The sequence below is a fragment of the Neoarius graeffei genome, chromosome 20 (assembly GCF_027579695.1).
Source record: "Neoarius graeffei isolate fNeoGra1 chromosome 20, fNeoGra1.pri, whole genome shotgun sequence".
NCBI classification, from domain to species: domain Eukaryota; kingdom Metazoa; phylum Chordata; class Actinopteri; order Siluriformes; family Ariidae; genus Neoarius; species Neoarius graeffei.
In genome coordinates, this window is record NC_083588.1 from 1,465,572 (window position 1) to 1,488,897 (window position 23,326).

Sequence of the window (23,326 nt, forward strand, 5' to 3'; positions counted from 1 at the left end):
TCAAACATACAGCCACAATAACTGATTTTATGTTTTATATATATGACACACACTATTTATTTTCTTCCTTCCTGTCCAGTGAGTTAGTATCGTGATATACCGTAAACCCCGACAGGGTGATGAGGACCTCAATCTGAAGGCGTCATCTTACATTTTCCCTCTGATGACACGGCTATGTAGTGTAAAAATCAATCATTTATTTTATTGATATAAAAAATGATTTTATTTCTTCCATTAATGACATGGTCCATAGCAACAGTCTGTTATACAGAATGCCGTAGCTGACCAATCAGAATCGAGTATTCAAATGAGCTGTGGGTAATGGGTGATATGGAAGGAGTTTCTAAGATGTTTCTTCACCTTTCTGGAGGGTTCAGCAGCTCACTGGAGAGCAATGAGTCGGACTGAAACACCCCCAGCCCCTCCCACCACATACACAAAGAATAAATGACAGATAAGGATGAGCTTTGGCTTATATTGAAAAGGTTTTTAAATAATTCTACAGAGTATATTCATGATTTTTCTGCCACTTCACAGGCACAACTTTTCACACACACAGAGTTTGAAGAAACACTGCTGCATCTATTCTTCATTCCTATCCCCTGTGACATCACTTCCTGTCAGACCGGAACAGAGAGAGAGAGAGAGCAGTGTGGGGGAAGAACGAGGGGATCGATTTGCTTTTGCTTTCACTTTGGACTCTCAGCAGCTGACTCACCGAGTATCTGTCCACACACACACACACACACACGAGCAAAAAATTAGCTGAAAGGACAGAAAAGCCCACTCTGAACCTTCTACATGGCTTTCAAATACCCGGAAGCACGACGAGATGAGAGTAAGGTGAGCTTGGGTTTCACTTTTACACACACGCAGAGTCTCACACACACACACACACCTTGGAAAGTTTGAGGAGCTCAAATTCGTTTCTCCAGCTGTCATGTGACTCTGTGTGTGTCAGATGTCACGAGGAAACAAAAACTGCACTCAGTGAATGCATTTTATAATTCTGATTAAAAGGATTCAGTTTCAAATGTGTGTGTGTGTGTGTGTGTGTGTGTGTGTGTGTGTGTGTGGTCCCTCAGGTGGAGGATTATCATGGTGTGAAGGTCCCTGATCCGTACTGGTGGCTGGAGGACCCTGATAGTGATGAGACCAAGGTGATGCAATAAATAATGATACAACCCCGATTCCAAAAAAGTTGGGACAACGTACAAATTGTAAATAAATCTCAAAAACTGATATTGTATTCACAATAGAACATAGACAACATATCAAATGTCGAAAGTGAGACATTTTGAAATTTCATGCCAAATATTGGCTCATTTGAAATTTCATGACAGCAACACATCTCAAAAAAGTTGGGACAGGGGCAATAAGAGGCTGGAAAAGTTAAAGGTACAAAAAAGGAACAGCTGGAGGACCAAACTGCAACTCATTAGGTCAATTGGCAATAGGTCATTAACATGACTGGGTATAAAAAGAGCATCTTGGAGTGGCAGCGGCTCTCAGAAGTAAAGATGGGAAGAGGATCACCAATCCCCCTAATTCTGCGCCCACAAATAGTGGAGCAATATCAGAAAGGAGTTCGACAGTGTAAAATTGCAAAGAGTTTGAACATATCATCATCTACAGTGCATAATATCATCAAAAGATTCAGAGAATCTGGAAGAATCTCTGTGCGTAAGGGTCAAGGCCGGAAAACCATACTGGGTGCCCGTGATCTTCGGGCCCTTAGACGGCACTGCATCACATACAGGCATGCTTCTGTATTGGAAATCACAAACTGGGCTCAGGAATATTTCCAGAGAACATTATCTGTGAACACAATTCACCGTGCCATCCGCCGTTGCCAGCTAAAACTCTATAGTTCAAAGAAGAAGCCGTATCTAAACACGATCCAGAAGCGCAGACGTCTTCTCTGGGCCAAGGCTCATTTAAAATGGACTGTGGCAAAGTGGAAAACTGTTCTGTGGTCAGACGAATCAAAATGTGAAGTTCTTTATGGAAATCAGGGACGCCGTGTCATTCGGACTAAAGAGGAGAAGGACGACCCGAGTTGTTATCAGTGCTCAGTTCAGAAGCCTGCATCTCTGATGGTATGGGGTTGCATTAGTGCGTGTGGCATGGGCAGCTTACACATCTGGAAAGACACCATCAATGCTGAAAGGTATATCCAGGTTCTAGAGCAACATATGCTCCCATCCAGACGACGTCTCTTTCAGGGAAGACCTTGCATTTTCCAACATGACAATGCCAAACCACATACTGCATCAATTACAGCATCATGGCTGCGTAGAAGAAGGGTCCGGGTACTGAACTGGCCAGCCTGCAGTCCAGATCTTTCACCCATAGAAAACATTTGGCACATCATAAAACGGAAGATACGACAAAAAAGACCTAAGACAGTTGAGCAACTAGAATCCTACATTAGACAAGAATGGGTTAACATTCCTCTCCCTAAACTTGAGCAACTTGTCTCCTCAGTCCCCAGACGTTTACAGACTGTTGTAAAGAGAAAAGGGGATGTCTCACAGTGGGAAACATGGCCTTGTCCCAACTTTTTTGAGATGTGTTGTTGTCATGAAATTTAAAATCACCTAATTTTTCTCTTTAAATGATACATTTTCTCAGTTTAAACATTTGATATGTCATCTATGTTCTATTCTGAATAAAATATGGAATTTTGAAACTTCCACATCATTGCATTCTGTTTTTATTTACAATTTGTACTTCGTCCCAACTTTTTTGGAATCGGGGTTGTAATAATGATGATAATAATAACAATAAAGCACAGGTGAGAAGCTGGTCCAGTTCGGTCATCAGGTCTGCGAACATTCAACTTATTTACTTCCATTTTTGAATGTGCAGGACTTTTTTTTTTTAAACCTCAGATTATACAGTATTACAAATGTCCCATTTCATTATTATCTTAATGATCAAATTTAGAACATTTGTTTGTATTGTTATTAGATTTAATTTTTATTCTTTAACGTTTAATTTCTTTTAACATTCCGTTTAATTTTATTTTTCATTTTTAGAGGGGCTATTAATTTAGTGAGGTTTTTTTTTTTTTAACTTTTATACACTCCCTCCCCATTTTCTCTCTATTTATTCTTTTGACGCTCAACTTTAGAATGATGAAAGAAACAATATTTAAAAATTATTTTTAGAATATTAAAGCAACCGTCTGTTATGGCATTTTGCAACCATATATTATTTTTTAACTAAAAATTACAATAAATAAAATCAACAAACACGGAAGGTAGATGTGCGTAACATACATAGATTACAATACAAGAACAAACTTCAGATCCTGAAAAGAAGATTAAGAAGAGAATGGGTGCGTGTGTGTGTGTGTGTGTGTGTGTGTGTGTGTTTGTGTAGGTGTTTGTAGAGGAGCAGAATAAACTGACCATGCCGTTCCTGGATCAGTGTGAGGTCCGAGAGCAGTTTCATCAACGCCTCAAAGAACTGTACAACTACCCCAAATACAGCTGCCCCTATAGGAGAGGAGACCGGTATACGCGCGCACACACACACACACACACACACACACAGTGTGCTCTGAATAAACTGTACTTGTAGGAAATAAAACCTGTGTGTCTGTTTTGACTAATTTTCAGTCATGGTCTCGTTACCTTGCAGGTATTTTTACTTCCATAACGAGGGACTGCAGAATCAGAACGTGTTGTACGTCCAGGACTCTCTGGACAGTCTGGCTTCTGTCTTCTTCGATCCTAACACACTGTCTGAGGATGGAACTGTTGCTCTCAAGAGTGGGTTCTCAACCTAACACACACACACACACACACACACACACTCTGCTTTCTCTCTCTCTCTCTCCATTTATATTTGCCTCTGTCTGTCTCAGTGGGCCGTCTGTCAGAGGAGTGTGAGTATTTTGCGTACGGTCTGAGCAGCGCCGGTTCTGATTGGGTGACGGTGAGGTTTATGAAGGCTGATGATCTCACTCAGCTTCCTGATGTCCTGGAGAGAGTGAAGTTCAGCTGCCTCGCCTGGAGCCATGACGCCAAGGGCATCTTTTACAACTGCTACCCCCTGCAGCACGGCAAGGCCGACGGTAACGCTTTCCGTGTGTGTATGTGTGTGTGTGTATATTCAACAGCTAAAATTTAAACTAATAATAAATGTTTATTTCCTGTATGTATTAAAACTCCATTGTAAGTTATATCCAGTACACACAGGCTGCTTTAATATTTAATCCTGTTTATAAATGTAATTAAAATAGAACGATATAAAAAGTATAAATAAAAGCTGAATTCATTTTAATATTTAAAAACTAGGTACACTTGAAATATAAAATTTTTTTTGATTGACACTGATGAAACATCTTGTACAAAAATTGAATTTAGAATAATATAAGAATATTTGATCACACATCAGCATCAGTTTCACGTGAAAGGGGAGATGCTGAGATTCACACACACAGGTTTTACTTTTTAAAGGTGCAGTGCGTAAGAATTGGCCCAAACAAACAGGGGGCAGTATATCACCTGAAAGTTGGGGTGTCTACCCCATCATAAGAAACATGGAAATGCACAGTCCCTCCTCCCGCTTCACCCCAAACACAGCCTCATCAGCACTCTCATCAGATCATCAGGCACTGAATCGAACACAAAGCTGTTGGTTACTGATCCACTCCTGGGTTCATACAGTCAGCTTTACACTCATCAACTACTAACACTAGCGGTGCTGTAGCTCCGGACCCAGTTTTGGGCGTCGGTTCCCTCCAGGCCTTGGTTCGCCGTGGGTGATGCCCGTGCTCCTCGCTATGGACTGCAGTGAGCTCGTTGCTCATTTTAACACCGTGGTTGTCCAGCGCTCTGTGCAGCAGTGCTTTATTGCTTGGCGTGATGTTCTGAGCGATGTTGCTTGGTGGCGTCGTGGTGGCTGTGCAGGTGGTTTGGGACGTACCAGCGCTCTGCGTGGCGGTGCTTCTGTGCTCGCTTTGTGGATCCATGGCGTGGTGTTCCGAGTGATGTTGCCGGCGTCGTCGCGGCGGCTGTGCTGGCGGTGTGGGACTTGTTTTCATGCGCCTTTTGGTGGGACTGTGGCTGCTACGCCATTGGAATGACATCCTGACCTTTATTTGGTGGACTTTTTTTTCTCTCTCTATAATTGTAAAGTGACCTTGGGGTTTTGAGAAAGGCGCTATATAAATTTAACTTATTATTATTATTATTATTATTATTATTAACAAACAGCAGTGCAGGAATAATACAATTCAACCAAACTGCTGAACTCTGAGTGGGTCAAGAGAATATCACCATCTTATCATCTTCACGTGTGCCATCAGCCTGTAGTTTACCTCATCCGCTTGCTTAGCTCAGTTTTTAGAGCTGTTGTTTCGTGCCGAGTTTGTTTAAATAGCATTGCTTGGCATTGCAGTTCAGTTTCTCCTGGTAGGCTCCCTTTTCCAAAAATACAACATAGCGACACTAAAATGGTTTCCACAAATCTACGTTTCGGTGCCTGGATTCCAGATGTTTCTGTGAATTGTAGCAAATCATTTGCTTCTCGTTTCCTTTGTTTTCAGCTGTCTGTAAAAAGATAGCTCAGAGGCTAACGTGTGACTTCCGTGTGCGGCGATATCACGGGCATTCTTATTCTCCCTTCATGTTGGACTGAGGGCAGACTGGACACTACAGTGACTCACTGTCACCTCTTGAAGTCCAAAGTGGTATTATAAGATGAACAGAGCGTCCGGGGGGAGCTGGTTAGCATGCTAACTTCAGGAGACGGCTCATCTCTGCAACACGATACAGAGACGTCTCTGACATAATTATTTCTTCACAGAATTATTTCACATTCTGTTGAGAACTTTAGTTCATTTAATTGAATGTTTTCAACTAAAATTCTTACAAATCCTTAAACACAGCACCTTTAAAAATGTAAATATTTAAATTACAGTAGATGGACAGTGTTGTGTTGTAAAAATGACTGACATTCTTTGAAAGTATATAAACCTTATTTATATTATTGTTTCACTGATTTAAAAAAAAATTACACTGATGTGGCGTAACCTGAGATCTAAAATCCAAAATAATGTTTTTAATTAATTAATTTTTGAACTCAAAAACATAATTAAATTATTACTTTAACATTTCACCAGGTGTCTGTCTTAAGGTTTAAGTATATGTCTCTTTTTTAATGCCTAAGTAACATCATCATCATCATCATCATTTCACTGCAGGCACGGAGACGACCACCAACCTGAACCAGAAACTCTACTACCATGTGATCGGCACCAGCCAGTCAGAGGATGTGTTGGTGGCGGAGTTCCCAGAGCATCCGAAATGGCACAGCAGCGTCACTGTGAGAGAAACAGCACTGTCACATGACCTCACGTCATGAAAAAAGACACACACCCTTTTTCACCTAAATTTATACAAACCAGTGACAGAAACAAGGAGAGTGAGACAGATTACTGACCGCGGGCTTCGTTTATTCAGTTGGATATGAATGGATTTATTCATAAATCGTTCATACGAGAAATTTAATATTCATGAAAATCCTATAAGTTTTGAAAAATTGTTCATATCCGGCTCGTGTTCCCGAGTGTGTAAATTTACACATAATCAAACTAACTTAAAAAAACCTCGACCTAAACGACTTCAGATCATATAATCTGCATGGATTACTGCACTTTTATATCTGGAATATAGTCTGGAGTTTAAACTGTTTCTTTTTATGGAGTTTACAGCGTTTAGCCGTCGCCCTGATCCACTCATGCCAGTTCACTACATCAGAGACCAAGAGCAACATCTGGAACATTCAGCATATCTAAAAATAAAGAAAGTGAGCTGAAACAAACCCATAAATTAAGACGAATAAAACTAATTTAGTTACGATAACAAACGGCGGTTGGTCTCTCTGCGCACAGCCGTGAGCCGTAAACAAACACCTCAGCTGATGGAGGATTTAGCGCACACTTCTTCCTCTTCTGCTTACTATTATTATTAATGCTCATATTATACACTATTATATATTTTTATTGGCAGAGAAGTGAATCAGAATAACTTCTGCTTTTCAGCTTTTACCCTGATCACTCATTTCGTGCTCCCACCTGCCTGTACACTTTACCTTTAATGGACTTTTATGGGCGTCACTACATGCAAATGAGCTGTCTTTACACTTTCAGAGGAAATCAGTGTTTTTGAAATGTTTGTAAATCCAGCTGAATATTTCAGTTCAATCCAGCTGAGACAAATACTTACACACGACTTTACTAAAAGAAGATTGACAGAGTTCAGGTTGATCACATGACCTCAGCACGATGTGATTTATTGCATTAACTATGAGTTTAATCGCATATTAAATTGTGTGAACATTTACTCGTGAAGTTTGTAATTACAACCCCAATTCCACAAAAGTTAGGACGAAGTACAAATTGTAAATAAAAACGGAATGCAATGATGTGGACGTTTCAAAATTCCATATTTTATTCAGAATAGAACATAGATGACATATCAAATGTTTAAACTGAGAAAATGTATCATTTAAAGAGAAAAATTAGGTGATTTTAAATTTCATGACAACAACACATCTCAAAAAAGTTGGGACAAGGCCATGTTTCCCACTGTGAGACATCCCCTTTTCTCTTTACAACAGTCTGTAAACGTCTGGGGACTGAGGAGACAAGTTGCTCAAGTTTAGGGAGAGGAATGTTAACCCATTCTTGTCTAATGTAGGATTCTAGTTGCTCAACTGTCTTAGGTCTTTTTTGTCGTATCTTCCGTTTTATGATGCGCCAAATGTTTTCTATGGGTGAAAGATCTGGACTGCAGGCTGGCCAGTTCAGTACCCGGACCCTTCTTCTACGCAGCCATGATGCTGTAATTGATGCAGTATGTGGTTTGGCATTGTCATGTTGGAAAATGCAAGGTCTTCCCTGAAAGAGACGTCGTCTGGATGGGAGCATATGTTGCTCTAGAACCTGGATATACCTTTCAGCATTGATGGTGTCTTTCCAGATGTGTAAGCTGCCCATGCCACACGCACTAATGCAACCCCATACCATCAGAGATGCAGGCTTCTGAACTGAGCGCTGATAACAACTCGGGTCGTCCTTCTCCTCTTTAGTCCGAAGGACACGGCGTCCCTGATTTCCATAAAGAACTTCAAATTTTGATTCGTCTGACCACAGAACAGTTTTCCACTTTGCCACAGTCCATTTTAAATGAGCCTTGGCCCAGAGAAGACATCTGCGCTTCTGGATCATGTTTAGATACGGCTTCTTCTTTGAACTATAGAGTTTTAGCTGGCAACGGCGGATGGCACGGTGAATTGTGTTCACAGATAATGTTCTCTGGAAATATTCCTGAGCCCATTTTGTGATTTCCAATACAGAAGCATGCCTGTATGTGATGCAGTGCCGTCTAAGGGCCCGAAGATCACGGGCACCCAGTATGGTTTTCCGGCCTTGACCCTTACGCACAGAGATTCTTCCAGATTCTCTGAATCTTTTGATGATATTATGCACTGTAGATGATGATATGTTCAAACTCTTTGCAATTTTACACTGTCGAACTCCTTTCTGATATTGCTCCACTATTTGTGGGCGCAGAATTAGGGGGATTGGTGATCCTCTTCCCATCTTTACTTCTGAGAGCCGCTGCCACTCCAAGATGCTCTTTTTATACCCAGTCATGTTAATGACCTATTGCCAATTGACCTAATGAGTTGCAGTTTGCTCCTCCAGCTGTTCCTTTTTTGTACCTTTAACTTTTCCAGCCTCTTATTGCCCCTGTCCCAACTTTTTTGAGATGTGTTGCTGTCATGAAATTTCAAATGAGCCAATATTTGGCATGAAATTTCAAAATGTCTCACTTTCGACATTTGATATGTTGTCTATGTTCTATTGTGAATACAATATCAGTTTTTGAGATTTGTAAATTATTGCATTCCGTTTTTATTTACAATTTGTCCTTTGTCCCAACTTTTTTGGAATCGGGGTTGTGCTTGATGAGCAATAAACTAGGTTTAACATCTACAAATCAACACACACACACCATGTAACTTTACATTATTGTGCAGTGTATCATGATTAACATGAAGGATAATAAAAATGAAAAATAATTTCCAAATCATGGAATGTAATAGTATGAAGTATTGACACTCACTCTGTCTCTGTGTGTGTGTGTGTGTGTGTGTGTGTGTGTGTACAGATCTCAGATGATGGACGTTATGCCGTGTTGTCCATCACTGAAGGTTGTGAGCCTGTAAACCAGTTGTGGTACTGCGACTTACACCAGCTTCCTAACGGCATCTCAGGTGTGTGTGTGTGTGTGTGTTTATTCTCCACCAAGCAACATGTGGAAAAGGGAACAGTGTACGTCAGACACTCGGACCAAACCACACTGATGAACCAACCCTGTTTACTGATACTGAGCTGCTAGTGGAGAACAAGACACGCCCCCAGGGGCGGGGCATATACATTCTCAATAGCATTTTATTGGACGATCCTGAACTTTAGCACGAATCATCAAAATGATGAACGAAAGTTAAAAGGAGAATATCTTCAAAAGGAGACAGATATTTACTCTCGTCATGGTGTTTGTTTTAATATTCAAGTTCTGAGTAAGGAGTACTGTGAATATTGAGTAATTTATTTTCTACTTCCACACTTTTACTCAACAGTTTATCTGGGTGGCCTTTCATTTTATTGAGTCATTATTTTTAAAGAAGAGCACTTGAGAAAGGGTTTTGGCGTCGGGGTACAGCAGGTCGTTCAGGCTGTGGGTTCGTGTTCGTTCAGTGACGAGAGCAGCAGCGAGGTCTGGCACATTATATTAAAATACACATTAAACGTTCCAGTGTCTCGAGATGGAGATAAATATCTCGACGATGTTGTGAGTGACAGTTGTCATGTTCATGAGTTATTCTTGAACGGAGAAGAAGGGGATCAGTCTGACTTCTGCCCCCTACTGGACACATTATTTTACAGGGAGGGGGCACGCACCTGACCCCTCACACAGCTGCAGACGAATAAACACGGCGTTTCTCATCACTGACCTCGTCTGAAAGTGATCCGAGTGAAGAGATGAAACGAATCATGCGTGATGAGGCGGAGGTGAACATCACGTCTGTGTGTCTCTTCCTGTGTAGGTTTGTTGCCGTGGGTGAAGCTGGTGGAAACGTTCGAGGCGCAGTATTCCTACGTGACCAACGAGGGCACCGTGTTCACGTTCCGCACGAACCTGGACGCTCCGCGGTACCGTGTCATCAACATCGACCTGCAGAAGCCTGAGAGGGAGAACTGGAGCACGCTGATCCCTCAACACCACAAAGATGTCCTGGGTAATTTCTCACACGCACACACACACACACACACACAGAGGTAGACTGAGAGAGAGAGAGAGAGAGAGAGTAATTTTGGAGCACCTCCTTTTCCTAAAAGACTTGGCTAGTTGCTCATTTCCCAAACACACACACTTCCTCTTTTTAGAACTGATTTCCTAACTCCTGTTTCAAGTGAAAATGATGAAAAAGCCTCTGTAGTGCTGGTTTGGTTGACTTTTTTCTCAGATGATGTGACTCAGAACTTTCACTGGCTTGTGTTTCTCTGAATGGGAAAGAGGAAATGAGTAGCTTGAATTCAACCGGTGTGGATTCTGGATAACAATGGGTTTTGACATGTACACCATGCTGACGCTAACGTTCCCGCTAACGCTGAAGTATGACATTGGAGCTCGCGGCGTGTTATGAAAGCGAGCTCGTCTGTCACAGCGTCTTTAACAGCGGTCACATCGCGTTGTTTGTCACAGCGTACGTGAAGAAACTGAACAAACAAAGATGTGAAAAAAATATATAACTTATAGAACTGGAAATGTTTTTTTTGTTCATCTGTTTGTTTGTTTTCATAAATCTGGTTTTCTTCTTGGGCGTGGCTTTGGGAATCGAGTTTTGTCAAACTTTCTTTCTCCAACAATCTTTTGTTAATCTGTCTTCTGAACTCACATTTTTAATGTTTCCATGAATCTGAATTTATTTATCTGCTTTTGTTAATCTGGATTTGCTCACGTCTTTGTTAACCGAGGTCTGCGATATGTTTTTCTTTAAACCTGGCTCTGTTAATCCGTCTTTGTCAGTCTGAATTTGTTAAAGGTACAATCATCAAGATTTTTCATTTCTTACTCGCACAAATACTGTAAAATGAGAAGTTATGTTGAAATGATAAATAATAATAGTTAAAGCCATTGTCTCAGAACAAATACCGTCCGGTCCGGATTTTTTGTTTGTATTGGCTTCTTGTCAGTTATTTTATAGACACGCCCTTTACATCCTCACAAATCATTCTGAAGAGAAGTTGTACAGTTATCAAGCTGTACTGGTAACTCTGCTTTCAAGCAGTTGAATGTCTGCATACACGCTAGTTAGCATGCGAACTCGAAAAGTTTGGGGGCGGAGCTTTGCGTACATTTGGGGGGGTCAATGAGTAAAAAATTTTAACTCTTTTAACTCCACCCAGTTCACAGCGAGAGACCTTTATTTTTCAGACATCCAGTCTAATGCACCTTTAATCTGTCTTTGTTAATCTTGCTCTTGTTAAATGATTTCCCGGTAGGGTTTGTGGAATGCGTCAATCAGAACTTCCTGCTTGTGAATTACGTCCGTGATGTGAAGGACACGCTCCAGCTGTACGAACTCTCGACCGGACACTGGATTCGTGAGCTGCCGTTAGACGTGGGCACGGTGGCGGGGCTCAGCTCCAAGAAGAAATACGCCGACATCTTCTACAAGTTCACCTCCTTCACCACACCCGGTTGATGCATCATTCACCTTCATCATCACCATCATCATCATCATTATAATAACAGCTTCCTGATGCTGCTTTTAAATTAATTACACATTCTTAGGGTTCTTTGAATTAAGTCCACACATGAGAGAATAAAGCAGCCAAATTACAGACAGTTATTTCATTGTTTTAATAAAGCAGTGACGTTAAATCCAGTTATTGGTGTTTTTAAGCTTCCTCTGTTCCCTCCGCTGTTTAATGCATGTACAATGCAAAATTAAAGTGTGTTATTAATCTGTGTGTGTAAAACTTTCACCTGCAGGAATCATCTATCACTATGACGTGAGCAAACCGGACGCAGAGCCCACAGTGTTCAGACAGGTGGAGGTGAAGGGCGTGCAGGTCTCTGATTATCAGACCAGCCAGGTATATACACACACACACACACAAAATTCTTGTCTTTGGTGGATCTGTATTCCATGATTATAACTAGGGATGTCCCGATCAGGTTTTTTTGCCCTCCGATCCGATACCGATCATTTGATTTTGAGTATCTGCCGATACCGAGTCCCGATCCGATACTTCTTATAATCCCTAAAAAATAAAGACGAGGAAAGAAACGGATCCAGGATGTTCCTCATTTTTTATTTAACACCTTATTTTAACATCCAACAACTCCATTAGCAAACAGAGCACTTACGTGAGGCAGTTTGAACAATAAATAACAAATTTAAAAAAATAACCTTAAAATACCTGGCAGGAATGTAAACAAATAAAAAAAAAAATAAAGTGCCACAGTGCCGGTAATTTGCTTTTAAGAACGCATCTCACAGTGGTGTACAGTAATTTCAATTAAGGAAATGAACGTTTTTCTTGATGAAAACAAGCATTTCTACCCTTTCAGGTTTGAGCCCGTTTCTTTTGTCATCCAAAAAAAAAAAAAGATCTCATGCTTTGCTTTCCGCTTCGAACTGCTTCCGTGTTCAACTTTGCCGGCAACAGGCAGCCAATAACCAATAGCGTCTCCGCTACAAAGTGACGTCATGCCGCACGCGTTGATGTTGCTGTGTTGAGACAAGAGGTCTGGTCTCACTCTGTGCCAACGCATAGCTATTGATGTGTTAAAAATGAGAATATATTATATAGATATATATCCGATCCCTGATCGGGAGGCAATGCCCGATTCCGATCGAGTCTGAAACCATGTGATCGGGCCCGATTTCCGATCACGTGATCGGATCGGGACATCCCTAATTATAACTGATATAATTGAATTATAATTTCAGTGTTTCAGTCATGTTACATTCCAAAAAAAGCACAAAGTTCCACAAGGTTCCATTGTTGCCCACATTTATGTAATGTCAGAAATTATGAAATTATTAGGTTTTTTTATTACTACTCATTCATTGAATACTAAAAAAAACAAAAAAAACCTACAAATATCGCAATAGTTTTTCATAATTAAACCATTTTTTCTCCATCTTTACTCATCACAGTTTTAAATATATGGTAATAAATTCATGATTTATTATTTTGCCATGTTTTAAAACTTATTTCATGCTTTTATTTACATTTTTTCCTTGCCCAGAGCTTTTAGCCCCTGAGCTGCTCTAATTGGACGCCATAAATGTTTTCATTGGAATTGTGTTTCTCCACACAGACTGCAGGGGGCACTAAACTTAACTGCACCATTAATTTCAACTCTCTCCACTCATCTGTGTGTGTTGCAGGTTTTCTATCCTAGTAAAGACGGCACAAAGATCCCGATGTTCCTGGTTCACACTCGCAGTTTACAGAAGGACGGCTCACACCCCGTGTTTCTGTACGGATACGGAGGCTTCGAGAACGCCATTCAACCTTTCTACAAGTGTGTATTCTACACTAACACACGTGTTTGAATAAAACATTGGCAACATTGCAACTCTGTGTGTGTGTACAGTACAGCAAACCTGCTGTTCATCAGACACCTGGGTGGGATTCTTGCCGTGGCCAACATCCGAGGAGGAGGAGAATACGGTCAGACGTGGCACAAAGGTACACAGAACCTCTGGTGGTCCAACAGAAACAGTGTCCTTCTGATCTGAAGTTCTTTAATTGTGCACCAGAGTGACGAGGCTCATGTCGCTAACATGTTATAGCGTCCAGTTTAGCATGGAGCACTAAATCATCACACAGTCATTTAAAGTGGGCGTCTCAGCGATAAAACATTTCATCAGTCAGCAGAATAAATGTCGTAAATATGAACTTTAATCGTATCATAACGGACAATCCCACCTTTAAACTTTAGGCCACGCCTCCTACCTGAATGACATGCTACCTGTGCAGTGACACCGCGGTGTGCTGTTCTCAACACTAAGGAGGGAAAAATATTTGAGTTTATGAATATTTAAAAAAGAAGAAATAAGAGTGAAATATTTGAAGAGTAAAATAACTGTCTTTATATGATTTAATAAGACGTGTTCTGCATCGACTCGGACTCATCTTAGATTTATTGACATTTCTATTCAGACACGGACATGTTCGTTTTTTTCTTTTCTTTTCATAAACACAAAATTAGACAGGATGTAATTACTTCTTGTAGAAAACAGCCTCAGCATCGTAACGCATGAACCAAGACAACTCGATGCCCTGCACTCTCGGTCTTGACTCCCTGCACTCTCGGTCTTGACTCCCTGCACTCTCGGTCTTGACTCCCTGCACTCTCGGTCTTGACTCAGTCTCCTGGTCTTGGACTTCAGAATAACGGTCGAAACTCCAGCCCTGTATTTTAATCACCAAACGAGCTGTGCTCAACATGATCTGCTTTATAAGACCTCCAGCCCACCAGGGGGCAGTGGAGATACAGATCAGATCCGCAAGGAGTTAAAAACGTTCTTTATTTTTCATGTTTGTTTGGGAAAATAAGGAAAAATTAAGCATAATGTAAACCAACATGAATAAATCAGAAATTTAGTAACAACTACAACAAAGGATTATTTAAAAGCTAAAGCACTGAATATTAGAATATTTAGTAAATTTTCCACAAACCTCCAGCCCGATTCCATACCATCAATACGCTCATCTACATTTTCAGCAAGTAAAATTGTGACGTCTGATAAATATTATTATTTATTAAAGGTCAAAAATCATTCAACATGTTCATCAATAACTGACCACAGGAATTTATACAGGACACATTTACATTAATATAATCCAAAATATTTATTTACATGAAGCAGATGTAAATTACTTTAGCTGGTAATTTGCATAAAAACTTGACAGAACCTTTAATAATAATTTGCATTCTTTATCAACTGCTAAACCTCTCTCTCTCTCTCTCTGCTTACTTGGCTGATGACCAAAAATAATAAAATGGTTTGAAATGGTTACACCTACAGAAACACCTAAAACTAATCCCTTGGTTGAATTCTCTCCCAGTACAGAGATATAATCCCCATCACATCTGACTGGGAGATGAACTGATACTGATGCGTGACTCACTCAGTAACAATGTCAGTCACGCATCAGTTCATCTGTTTTTTTATGTACGAGTCACTAAACAGGTCATTATGGAGAAAAGATGAATCTGATAACCGACCAGAGAAAACATACAAAAAAGAAAATTAAGTGCAGTTACAGTGGGAAAAAAAACAAACGTTTGCGTGTCTGGTATGACGATTCCAGCGCACTACAACAAAAAAACCCTCTCTAAATATGCTGTAAGATCAGTTTTTAAATCTGACCAAAACTGTTTCAGAGACAAAGGGATCATAATTAACTGGATCTATCTATCTATTTACTGGATCTCCAGATGCATTACAAGTGAACATTTTAAGGGAATTTCAGATCAGCATGTTGGTCAAACAGTAATAAATAAGTCAATAACTCTCAATTATAGATATTTTTATCGCAAAATTCAATTAAATGAAAACCAAAAGGTTGTTGGTTCAGTTCCCGGGACTGGCAGGAAAAATGTAAGGGGAGTTGAGTGAATGAACAGCACTTTCCCCTCCCTCGCATCACGGCTGAAGTGCCCTTGAGCGAGGCACCGGACCCTCACCTGCTCCCCAGGCGCTGTAGCCGTGTGTGTGCTCGCTGCTCACTCGTACGCATGTGCATGTGTTCACTGTAGAGGTCTGCACGGGTCGGATTTTTCAGTCCCGCTCCCGCCCGCATTGTGCAGTCCCACTCCCGCCCGCGCCCGCAAAGAATTATGATTTTCAGTCCCGCTCCCGCCTGCCATATTTTGTCCCGCTCCCGCCCGCGCCTGCCATATTTTGTCCCGCTCCCGCCCATGCCTGCCATATTTTGTCCTGCTCCCGCCCGCAAATCCCGCATGATGCAGATGTTCGCGTTATTTCTCAGGAAAGTTCTTGTCTTGACACAGCGTGATGGTGCCCCGCCCCCTACTTTGATTGGATTTCAGCATAAATATCTACAGCTCACGTTTGTTATTGTTTACCTTGTTTCTGAATTCAGCATGTAGTATCTCTAATAATAATAATTAGTGCTGTCAAACGATTAAAATATTTAATCGCAAAGCGCACATTTTTATCACATGAGAAACCATTGTAATTCTCTGATCAGCATAAAAAAGTGAATGGGCTTGCTTTGTACCAATGGGTTTTTTTTTTTTTTTTTTTTTTTTTTTATTGCAAAGCAGAGCTAGTAAAAGAAGTGAATTGATTTACTGCTTGCGTTAGTCTACAACTTTAATCAGAGAGACATGTTACACAGTGACTGTAGGTTTGACTCAATGCTATCCCAGAAATCCTTCCTGTAATATGCAAATTTGGCCGCCTCTGATTGGACAGCCAAATTTGCATATTACAGGAAGGATTTCTGGGATAGCATTGAGTCAAGCCTACCGTCACTGTGTAACCTGTCTCTCTGATTAAAGTTGTAGACTAACGCAACAAGTAAATCAATTCACTCATGGTTCTCTTGCTAGCTGGGTGTGAACTGCGAGTCATTAGAGTGATCAAAGAATTTCCCCTTAGAGTGATCAATGGTAAGTTTAAGATGCCACTTCTCACTCAATCTGGTAATCTGACTTTGTCTGCAAGTTTAGGCATCTTAAAATGTTTTTATTAATGCCAAATAAAATATCCAGCACAAATTATATATGATAGACATAAATTAATAATTTATAAATTTTATTTCAAGCACGTTTTTAGTTAGCGGAACTGCAGCTTATCACCGCTCCCACCCGCACCGCATATGTGCACTCCCGCTCCCGCCTGCGCACGCATATGTGCACTCCCGCTCCCGCCCGCAATGAGCTTTCAAAATTTGTCCCGCGCCGCACTGCTTTGCGGCGGGTCCTGCGGGACTCCCGCGGGAGTGCAGGGCTCTAGTTCACTGCTTCAGGTGGGTTAAATGCAGAGGAGGAATTTCACTGTGCTTGAGTGTACATGTGACAAATAAAGGCTTCTTCTTCTAAGAAAGATTCTGATCATCATAAACATCAGAAAATAGCCAAGAAAGGGATTTGATTAGCTTCTATCGCATTTCTTTAATGATGAAATGTTTGATTTATTGTGGATTTGATGACCGTCCCACTTCACTCTTCATTAAACAGATAACATGGATGTTTTTCTCTAAAGCATTTGAATGACTTGTTGAATGCGACTGTGCATTCACATGTCATTTTCACCGACATGTTTCTCAGGAACGAGCCGCTGCACGTGCGGTAATCTTATCTGGCTGAAGCACTTTCATTTTCCTTTCATCAGTAATTCACTCAAATTGTTTACTGGACCTGCAGCTGGCAACAGCGAGGAACCCGAGTGATTCAGACAAACGGCACCAAGCTGTAAAAACAGTCAGAGCAATTTAAACCAACTTCATGTTCTCGTGATTCATCGCAAAACCCAAATCACTGCAGAGAAAAGAAAATCGTTCTGAAAACATGGGATTCGAGCCGGGTTCATCCTCACAGCCAACATTACTGAGAGCCAACATCCATCATCCAACATAAAATCAGCCACACTAGGAATAAATTATCACCTGCATTCATTCAGCTTTATTCCAGCAAAAACTAATCAATAAAACAACCACATTAACTCGTTTATTCCGTCCATGAATTTAACAAAAATACAAACTTCATTAATTCATCATCAGGGATGTGAACAAAGCAGTCAGCACTTATTTTAAATGTCAAACTAAATTATGAACACAAAACTAATATGAAATACTGTTCATCATAACTCAATTGAGTATATTACAATGAATATTATGAATAAGATAATTAATTTTTATTTTTTGGATTTAATTTCTCAAACATGAGGAAAGAGTATATATTTATATTTTATTCCAAAACTACATCATATATTTACTTGTGAGTAAAAACCAAAGATTTATTATTTCTGGACTTTTCTACAGTTTCACGTCATGACTGCATGTAACAGGAACACGTATGACAAGTGTGAACGACAGTCTCAATATTAATATTCATATTTTGCTCATGTTTAATTAATGCAGTAAAGTATATTTAATTTTGGGGGGAACTTCAAGTAACAGTTTCTTTAATAATCTGAATCAGACTCGTCTTTCTCTCAAGTGTGTTTTTCATGCCTGCTGTCAGAGCGCCCTCGACAGACTGAGAGGCCCGGTTCTGAGTTTTAGTTCAGAGCAAAAAAGTTTACACACCCCTTGGTTTTCAAAAGCAAGTTTTTAAGAAACTTTTTTTTTTAATTTATATATAATTTACAGACAAACAAAGAGAGAACTGATCGTCAAAATGTTCAACTGATTTCAGAACCAAATCATCACAAAAATGTATCAGCTTTTCATAAAATAAATCCCTCCCCAACATAATTATTTGTTTATTAGATAGTGTTAAGTGCTTATCGAAATGTATTTTTAATAATGTTTTAAGATTTAATTTTTTTAATGTCATAAAAATGTATTTTTATTTTGCCTTATAATTTTTAAAGGAAATTCATTAAAATTTGTCAGAAATGTTCTATACAGATAAATTATTATTATTATTATTATTATTATTATGCTCCTGCTTTCCAGCTCCTTTGAAATTAATATTTAAAAAAAGCTGAAAAATTAATGTTAAAATACATGATTATTTGTGTGTGTGTGTGTGTGTGTGTGTGTGTGCGTGCGTGCGTGCGTGACAGCGGGAACCTTGGCCAGTAAGCAGAACTGTTTCGATGACTTTCAGTGTGCGGCTGAGTTTCTGATCCAGCAGGGCTTCACCACGGCGAGTCGCATCGCCATCAACGGAGCCTCTAACGGGGGACTGCTCGTGGGTCTGTCTCACTCTCTCTCACACACACACACACACACACACACACACACACACACACACACACACACACAGAGAGAGTCTGCTTTATTGAAAGGTGAACAAATAAAAAAAATGAATAAAAGCAACATTGTTCAACTCCATTCTCCATAATTAGATTCTGGACAAAAATTAGGTTTTTGCAAATTTAGTCCCCGCCCTTCAGCCTGATAAATTGTACACAAACATTCATTTGCACTGACTCCTCCCACAGTTTCACACTTTTAGATACAACCCCGATTCCAAAAAAGTTGGGACAAAGTACAAATTGTAAATAAAAACGGAATGCAATGATGTGGACGTTTCAAAATTCCATATTTTATTCAGAATAGAACATAGATGACATATCAAATGTTTAAACTGAGAAAATGTATCATTTAAAGAGAAAAATTAGGTGATTTTTAAATTTCATGACAACAACACATCTCAAAAAAGTTGGGACAAGGCCATGTTTCCCACTGTGAGACATCCCCTTTTCTCTTTACAACAGTCTGTAAACGTCTGGGGACTGAGGAGACAAGTTGCTCAAGTTTAGGGATAGGAATGTTAACCCATTCTTGTCTAATGTAGGATTCTAGTTGCTCAACTGTCTTAGGTCTTTTTTGTCGTATCTTCCGTTTTACGATGTGCCAAATGTTTTCTATGGGTGAAAGATCTGGACTGCAGGCTGGCCAGTTCAGTACCCGGACCCTTCTTCTACGCAGCCATGATGCTGTAATTGATGCAGTATGTGGTTTGGCATTGTCATGTTGGAAAATGCAAGGTCTTCCCTGAAAGAGACGTCGTCTGGATGGGAGCATATGTTGCTCTAGAACCTGGATATACCTTTCAGCATTGATGGTGTCTTTCCAGATGTGTAAGCTGCCCATGCCACACGCACTAATGCAACCCCATACCATCAGAGATGCAGGCTTCTGAACTGAGCGCCGATAACAACTCGGGTCGTCCTTCTCCTCTTTAGTCCGAATGACACGGCGTCCCTGATTTCCATGAAGAACTTCACATTTTGATTCGTCTGACCACAGAACAGTTTTCCACTTTGCCACAGTCCATTTTAAATGAGCCTTGGCCCAGAGAAGACGTCTGCGCTTCCGGATCATGTTTAGATACGGCTTCTTCTTTGAACTATAGAGTTTTAGCTGGCAACGGCGGATGGCACAGTGAATTGTGTTCACAGATAATGTTCTCTGGAAATATTCCTGAGCCCATTTTGTGATTTCCAATACAGAAGCATGCCTGTATGTGATGCAGTGCCGTCTAAGGGCCCGAAGATCACGGGCACCCAGTATGGTTTTCCGGCCTTGACCCTTACGCACAGAGATTCTTCCAGATTCTCTGAATCTTTTGATGATATTATGCACTGTAGATGATGATATGTTCAAACTCTTTGCAATTTTACACTGTCGAACTCCTTTCTGATATTGCTCCACTATTTGTCGGCGCAGAATTAGGGGGATTGGTGATCCTCTTCCCATCTTTACTTCTGAGAGCCGCTGCCACTCCAAGATGCTCTTTTTATACCCAGTCATGTTAATGACCTATTGCCAATTGACCTAATGAGTTGCAGTTTGGTCCTCCAGCTGTTCCTTTTTTGTCCCTTTAACTTTTCCAGCCTCTTATTGCCCCTGTCCCAACTTTTTTGAGATGTGTTGCTGTCATGAAATTTCAAATGAGCCAATATTTGGCATGAAATTTCAAAATGTCTCACTTTCGACATTTGATATGTTGTCTATGTTCTATTGTGAATACAATATCAGTTTTTGAGATTTGTAACTGTGGAAGTCTTTAGTGTTTCACTGCATTCTGTCCTAATGTTATTTTTTGGTCACGATGTTTCACCAGCTGCGTGTGTGAACCAGCGTCCAGATCTGTTTGGCTGCGCCGTGGCTGAGGTCGGCGTCATGGACATGCTCAAGTTTCACAAGTTCACCATCGGTCACGCCTGGACCACCGACTACGGCTGTGCAGACGACCCCGAGCAGTTCAAATGGCTCATCAAGTATGAAATTATATACGAGCAGAATCTTATATTTACACTGAGAAGAATTCCTCAACACAGAACTGCACTGTAAAGCACCGTTATTTAGGACTGAATGCATCACTTGAAGATACTTTAATGGGTTTAGAGGGACAGCACAAGCACCGAGGAACCAAATGAAAAAATAATTAGAGATTATTACCTTAAAATGTGCTGGATTTCTTTTAAAAATCCAATCAAAATTCTCTTGAATATTTCCTGATTTGTTTCTGTAGTTACGTATGACGGCCACTAGGTGGCACATAGAGGACAGTTCAAAATGACCGTTTGCAGTTAAAACACACACACACACACACACACTGCAGCAAAGAATAGCTGTCACTCTGCGCTCTTTTCATTTTATTAATGTCAGTAAAACCCCAGTAAGTGTCAAAATTGGTGTTTCTTTTGTCTTTTAAAACTGATCATGGATTTTAGATTCGAATAAATAGATAATAAACATCATTTCTAGGTAGGAAACGTATTCTGAAATAGAAGATGCTTCCAAATTGTCTAAAAAGAAGTGCATTATTTTCAAATAGACAAAAATCAAATCGGAGCATTTATTTATAAATCTATTTATCCATACACAGTAAAACTTTTCAGGGCTTTTGAAAGTGCAGTAAATTTGCCTTCCTGTGGATTTTGGATGGAAAATAAAAACGTAGCTGTGTTTTATTTTACAGCATGTCTCAAATTATATAGAATTCCAAGATTGTGGAAATTAAATGCCAACATGATAGCAAATGAAATATTATGATTAAGCTCAGAGATGAAAGAGTTATAAAGTGTGTTATTAGTCTGTTCTAGACCGAAAACATTACATTTCTTGTGTGTGCGCGTGCGCAGATACTCACCTCTCCATAACCTCCCGTCTGTGGATTGTGAGGCTCCGCCCTTCCCAGCCATCCTGCTGCTGACGGCGGATCATGATGACCGTGTGGTTCCTCTGCACACACTAAAGTATGCGGCAACGCTGCAGCACGGCGTGGGCTGGAGAGCCAATCAGAAACAACCGCTCCTGCTCCGAGTGGACACGCGCAGCGGACACGGAGCTGGGAAACCCACCACCAAGGCCATCCTGGAGGACACCCACATCTTCTCCTTCATAGCTCAGACACTCGGCCTTCACTGGAGAGAGTGAGAGAGAGGGGGGGAGAGCGAGGGGGAAGAGAGGGAGGGGAGGGAGAGAGAGAGAGGGAGGGAGAGAGAGAGGGAGGGAGAGAGAGAGAGGGAGTGAGGGAGAGAGAGAGGGGGAGTGAGGGGAGAGAGGGAGAGAGGGGGGGAGAGAGGGAGAGAGGGGGGAGAGAGGGAGAGAGGGGGGGAGGGAGAGTGAGGGGAGGGAGAGAGAGGGAGTGAGGGGAGGGGAGAGAGAGGGAGTGAGGGGAGAGAGAGGGAGTGAGGGGAGGGGAGAGAGAGAGAGGGAGTAAGAGAGGGCAGGAGAGAGATTATGGATCACAGAATAGCACATTTCCAATAAAACAGAAACAGGATCTTACCTACATGGGTTGCCAGGTATGTTTGAAATCCTTCAGCGGTTTTAATGGGATCCTTTCACTTGTGTAAACGGCAAAATTACAATTTTCCCCCTGGGACTGGATCCCAAGTGCAGACAACAATTCATAAAATCATCAAAGGGACAAATTTTGTTTTAAACTCTTCATATTATAAATCTAATGAATGAATGTTTCTGTTTTTTAAACAAACATTTTAAAATCATGAATAAAACGTTTCATTTCTCAACTTGTGTAAATATTATATTTTATTTGAATCACTTTGTTGCGCTGCAACATCACCAGTAACATCTGTTGATTTTTTTTTTTGGTTTGTTTCATTACCATGTAGTCAGGAGGAAAAAAAAAACCCTGCAAAAGAATCGAATTCCATTTCACTCCGATTCTCTCTCTCACACACACACACTCGGAGCTGTAATACCGGGGACCACCACTGAGGGGCAGCAGAGCACTTCATCAGCCACCTGAGAGCGAAAAGGGGTCACGTGCAGCCCATACAAAAACATGACCGCGTGATGTTGGTGTGTTTGTATTAATAATAATACAACAACAACAAAACCTACAGTAATAAACATTTATAAATGTGACCTGAATTTTTACAAACTTTAACATTTTGTGTCAGACTCAGTACACTGCTAAAGTTCTGGCTCAGAATTCCACTCCAACACGTTTCTTCCCCAATAAAACCAGCAGCCCAGTCAGTGGCCACCCAGCCCGACTCGCAGATATGAACTGACCCCCTGTAAGCCCCGCCC

General features: G+C 40.7%; 2 protein-coding genes across 2 annotated transcripts in view; both read left to right on the forward strand.

Moving 5' to 3' along the window:
• rps15a (ribosomal protein S15a) overlaps positions 1-23,326 on the forward strand; it is a 480,374-nt gene that overhangs the window by 128,425 nt on the left and 328,623 nt on the right. The gene's annotated exons all lie outside the window — the stretch shown is intronic.
• LOC132868245 (prolyl endopeptidase-like) lies at positions 631-22,231 on the forward strand. Its single transcript, XM_060901074.1, has 15 exons — positions 631-843; positions 1,086-1,160; positions 3,388-3,521; positions 3,649-3,779; positions 3,875-4,084; positions 6,218-6,339; positions 9,192-9,297; positions 10,132-10,323; positions 11,591-11,788; positions 12,084-12,187; positions 13,492-13,628; positions 13,701-13,795; positions 18,874-19,005; positions 20,883-21,039; positions 21,907-22,231. Exons 1-15 carry the CDS (start codon positions 802-804, stop codon positions 22,199-22,201), a joined length of 2,130 nt encoding a protein of 709 aa, XP_060757057.1. The 5' UTR covers positions 631-801; the 3' UTR covers positions 22,202-22,231.

Coding starts and splice junctions, on each gene's coding strand:
- LOC132868245 (XM_060901074.1), top strand. CDS start 802: ATGGCTTTCAAATACCCGGAAGCACGACGAGATGAGAGTAAG. Junction 3,522..3,648: donor CCCTATAGGAGAGGAGACCG/GTATACGCGCGC, acceptor GTTACCTTGCAG/GTATTTTTACTTCCATAACG. Junction 3,780..3,874: donor TGGAACTGTTGCTCTCAAGA/GTGGGTTCTCAA, acceptor TGTCTGTCTCAG/TGGGCCGTCTGTCAGAGGAG.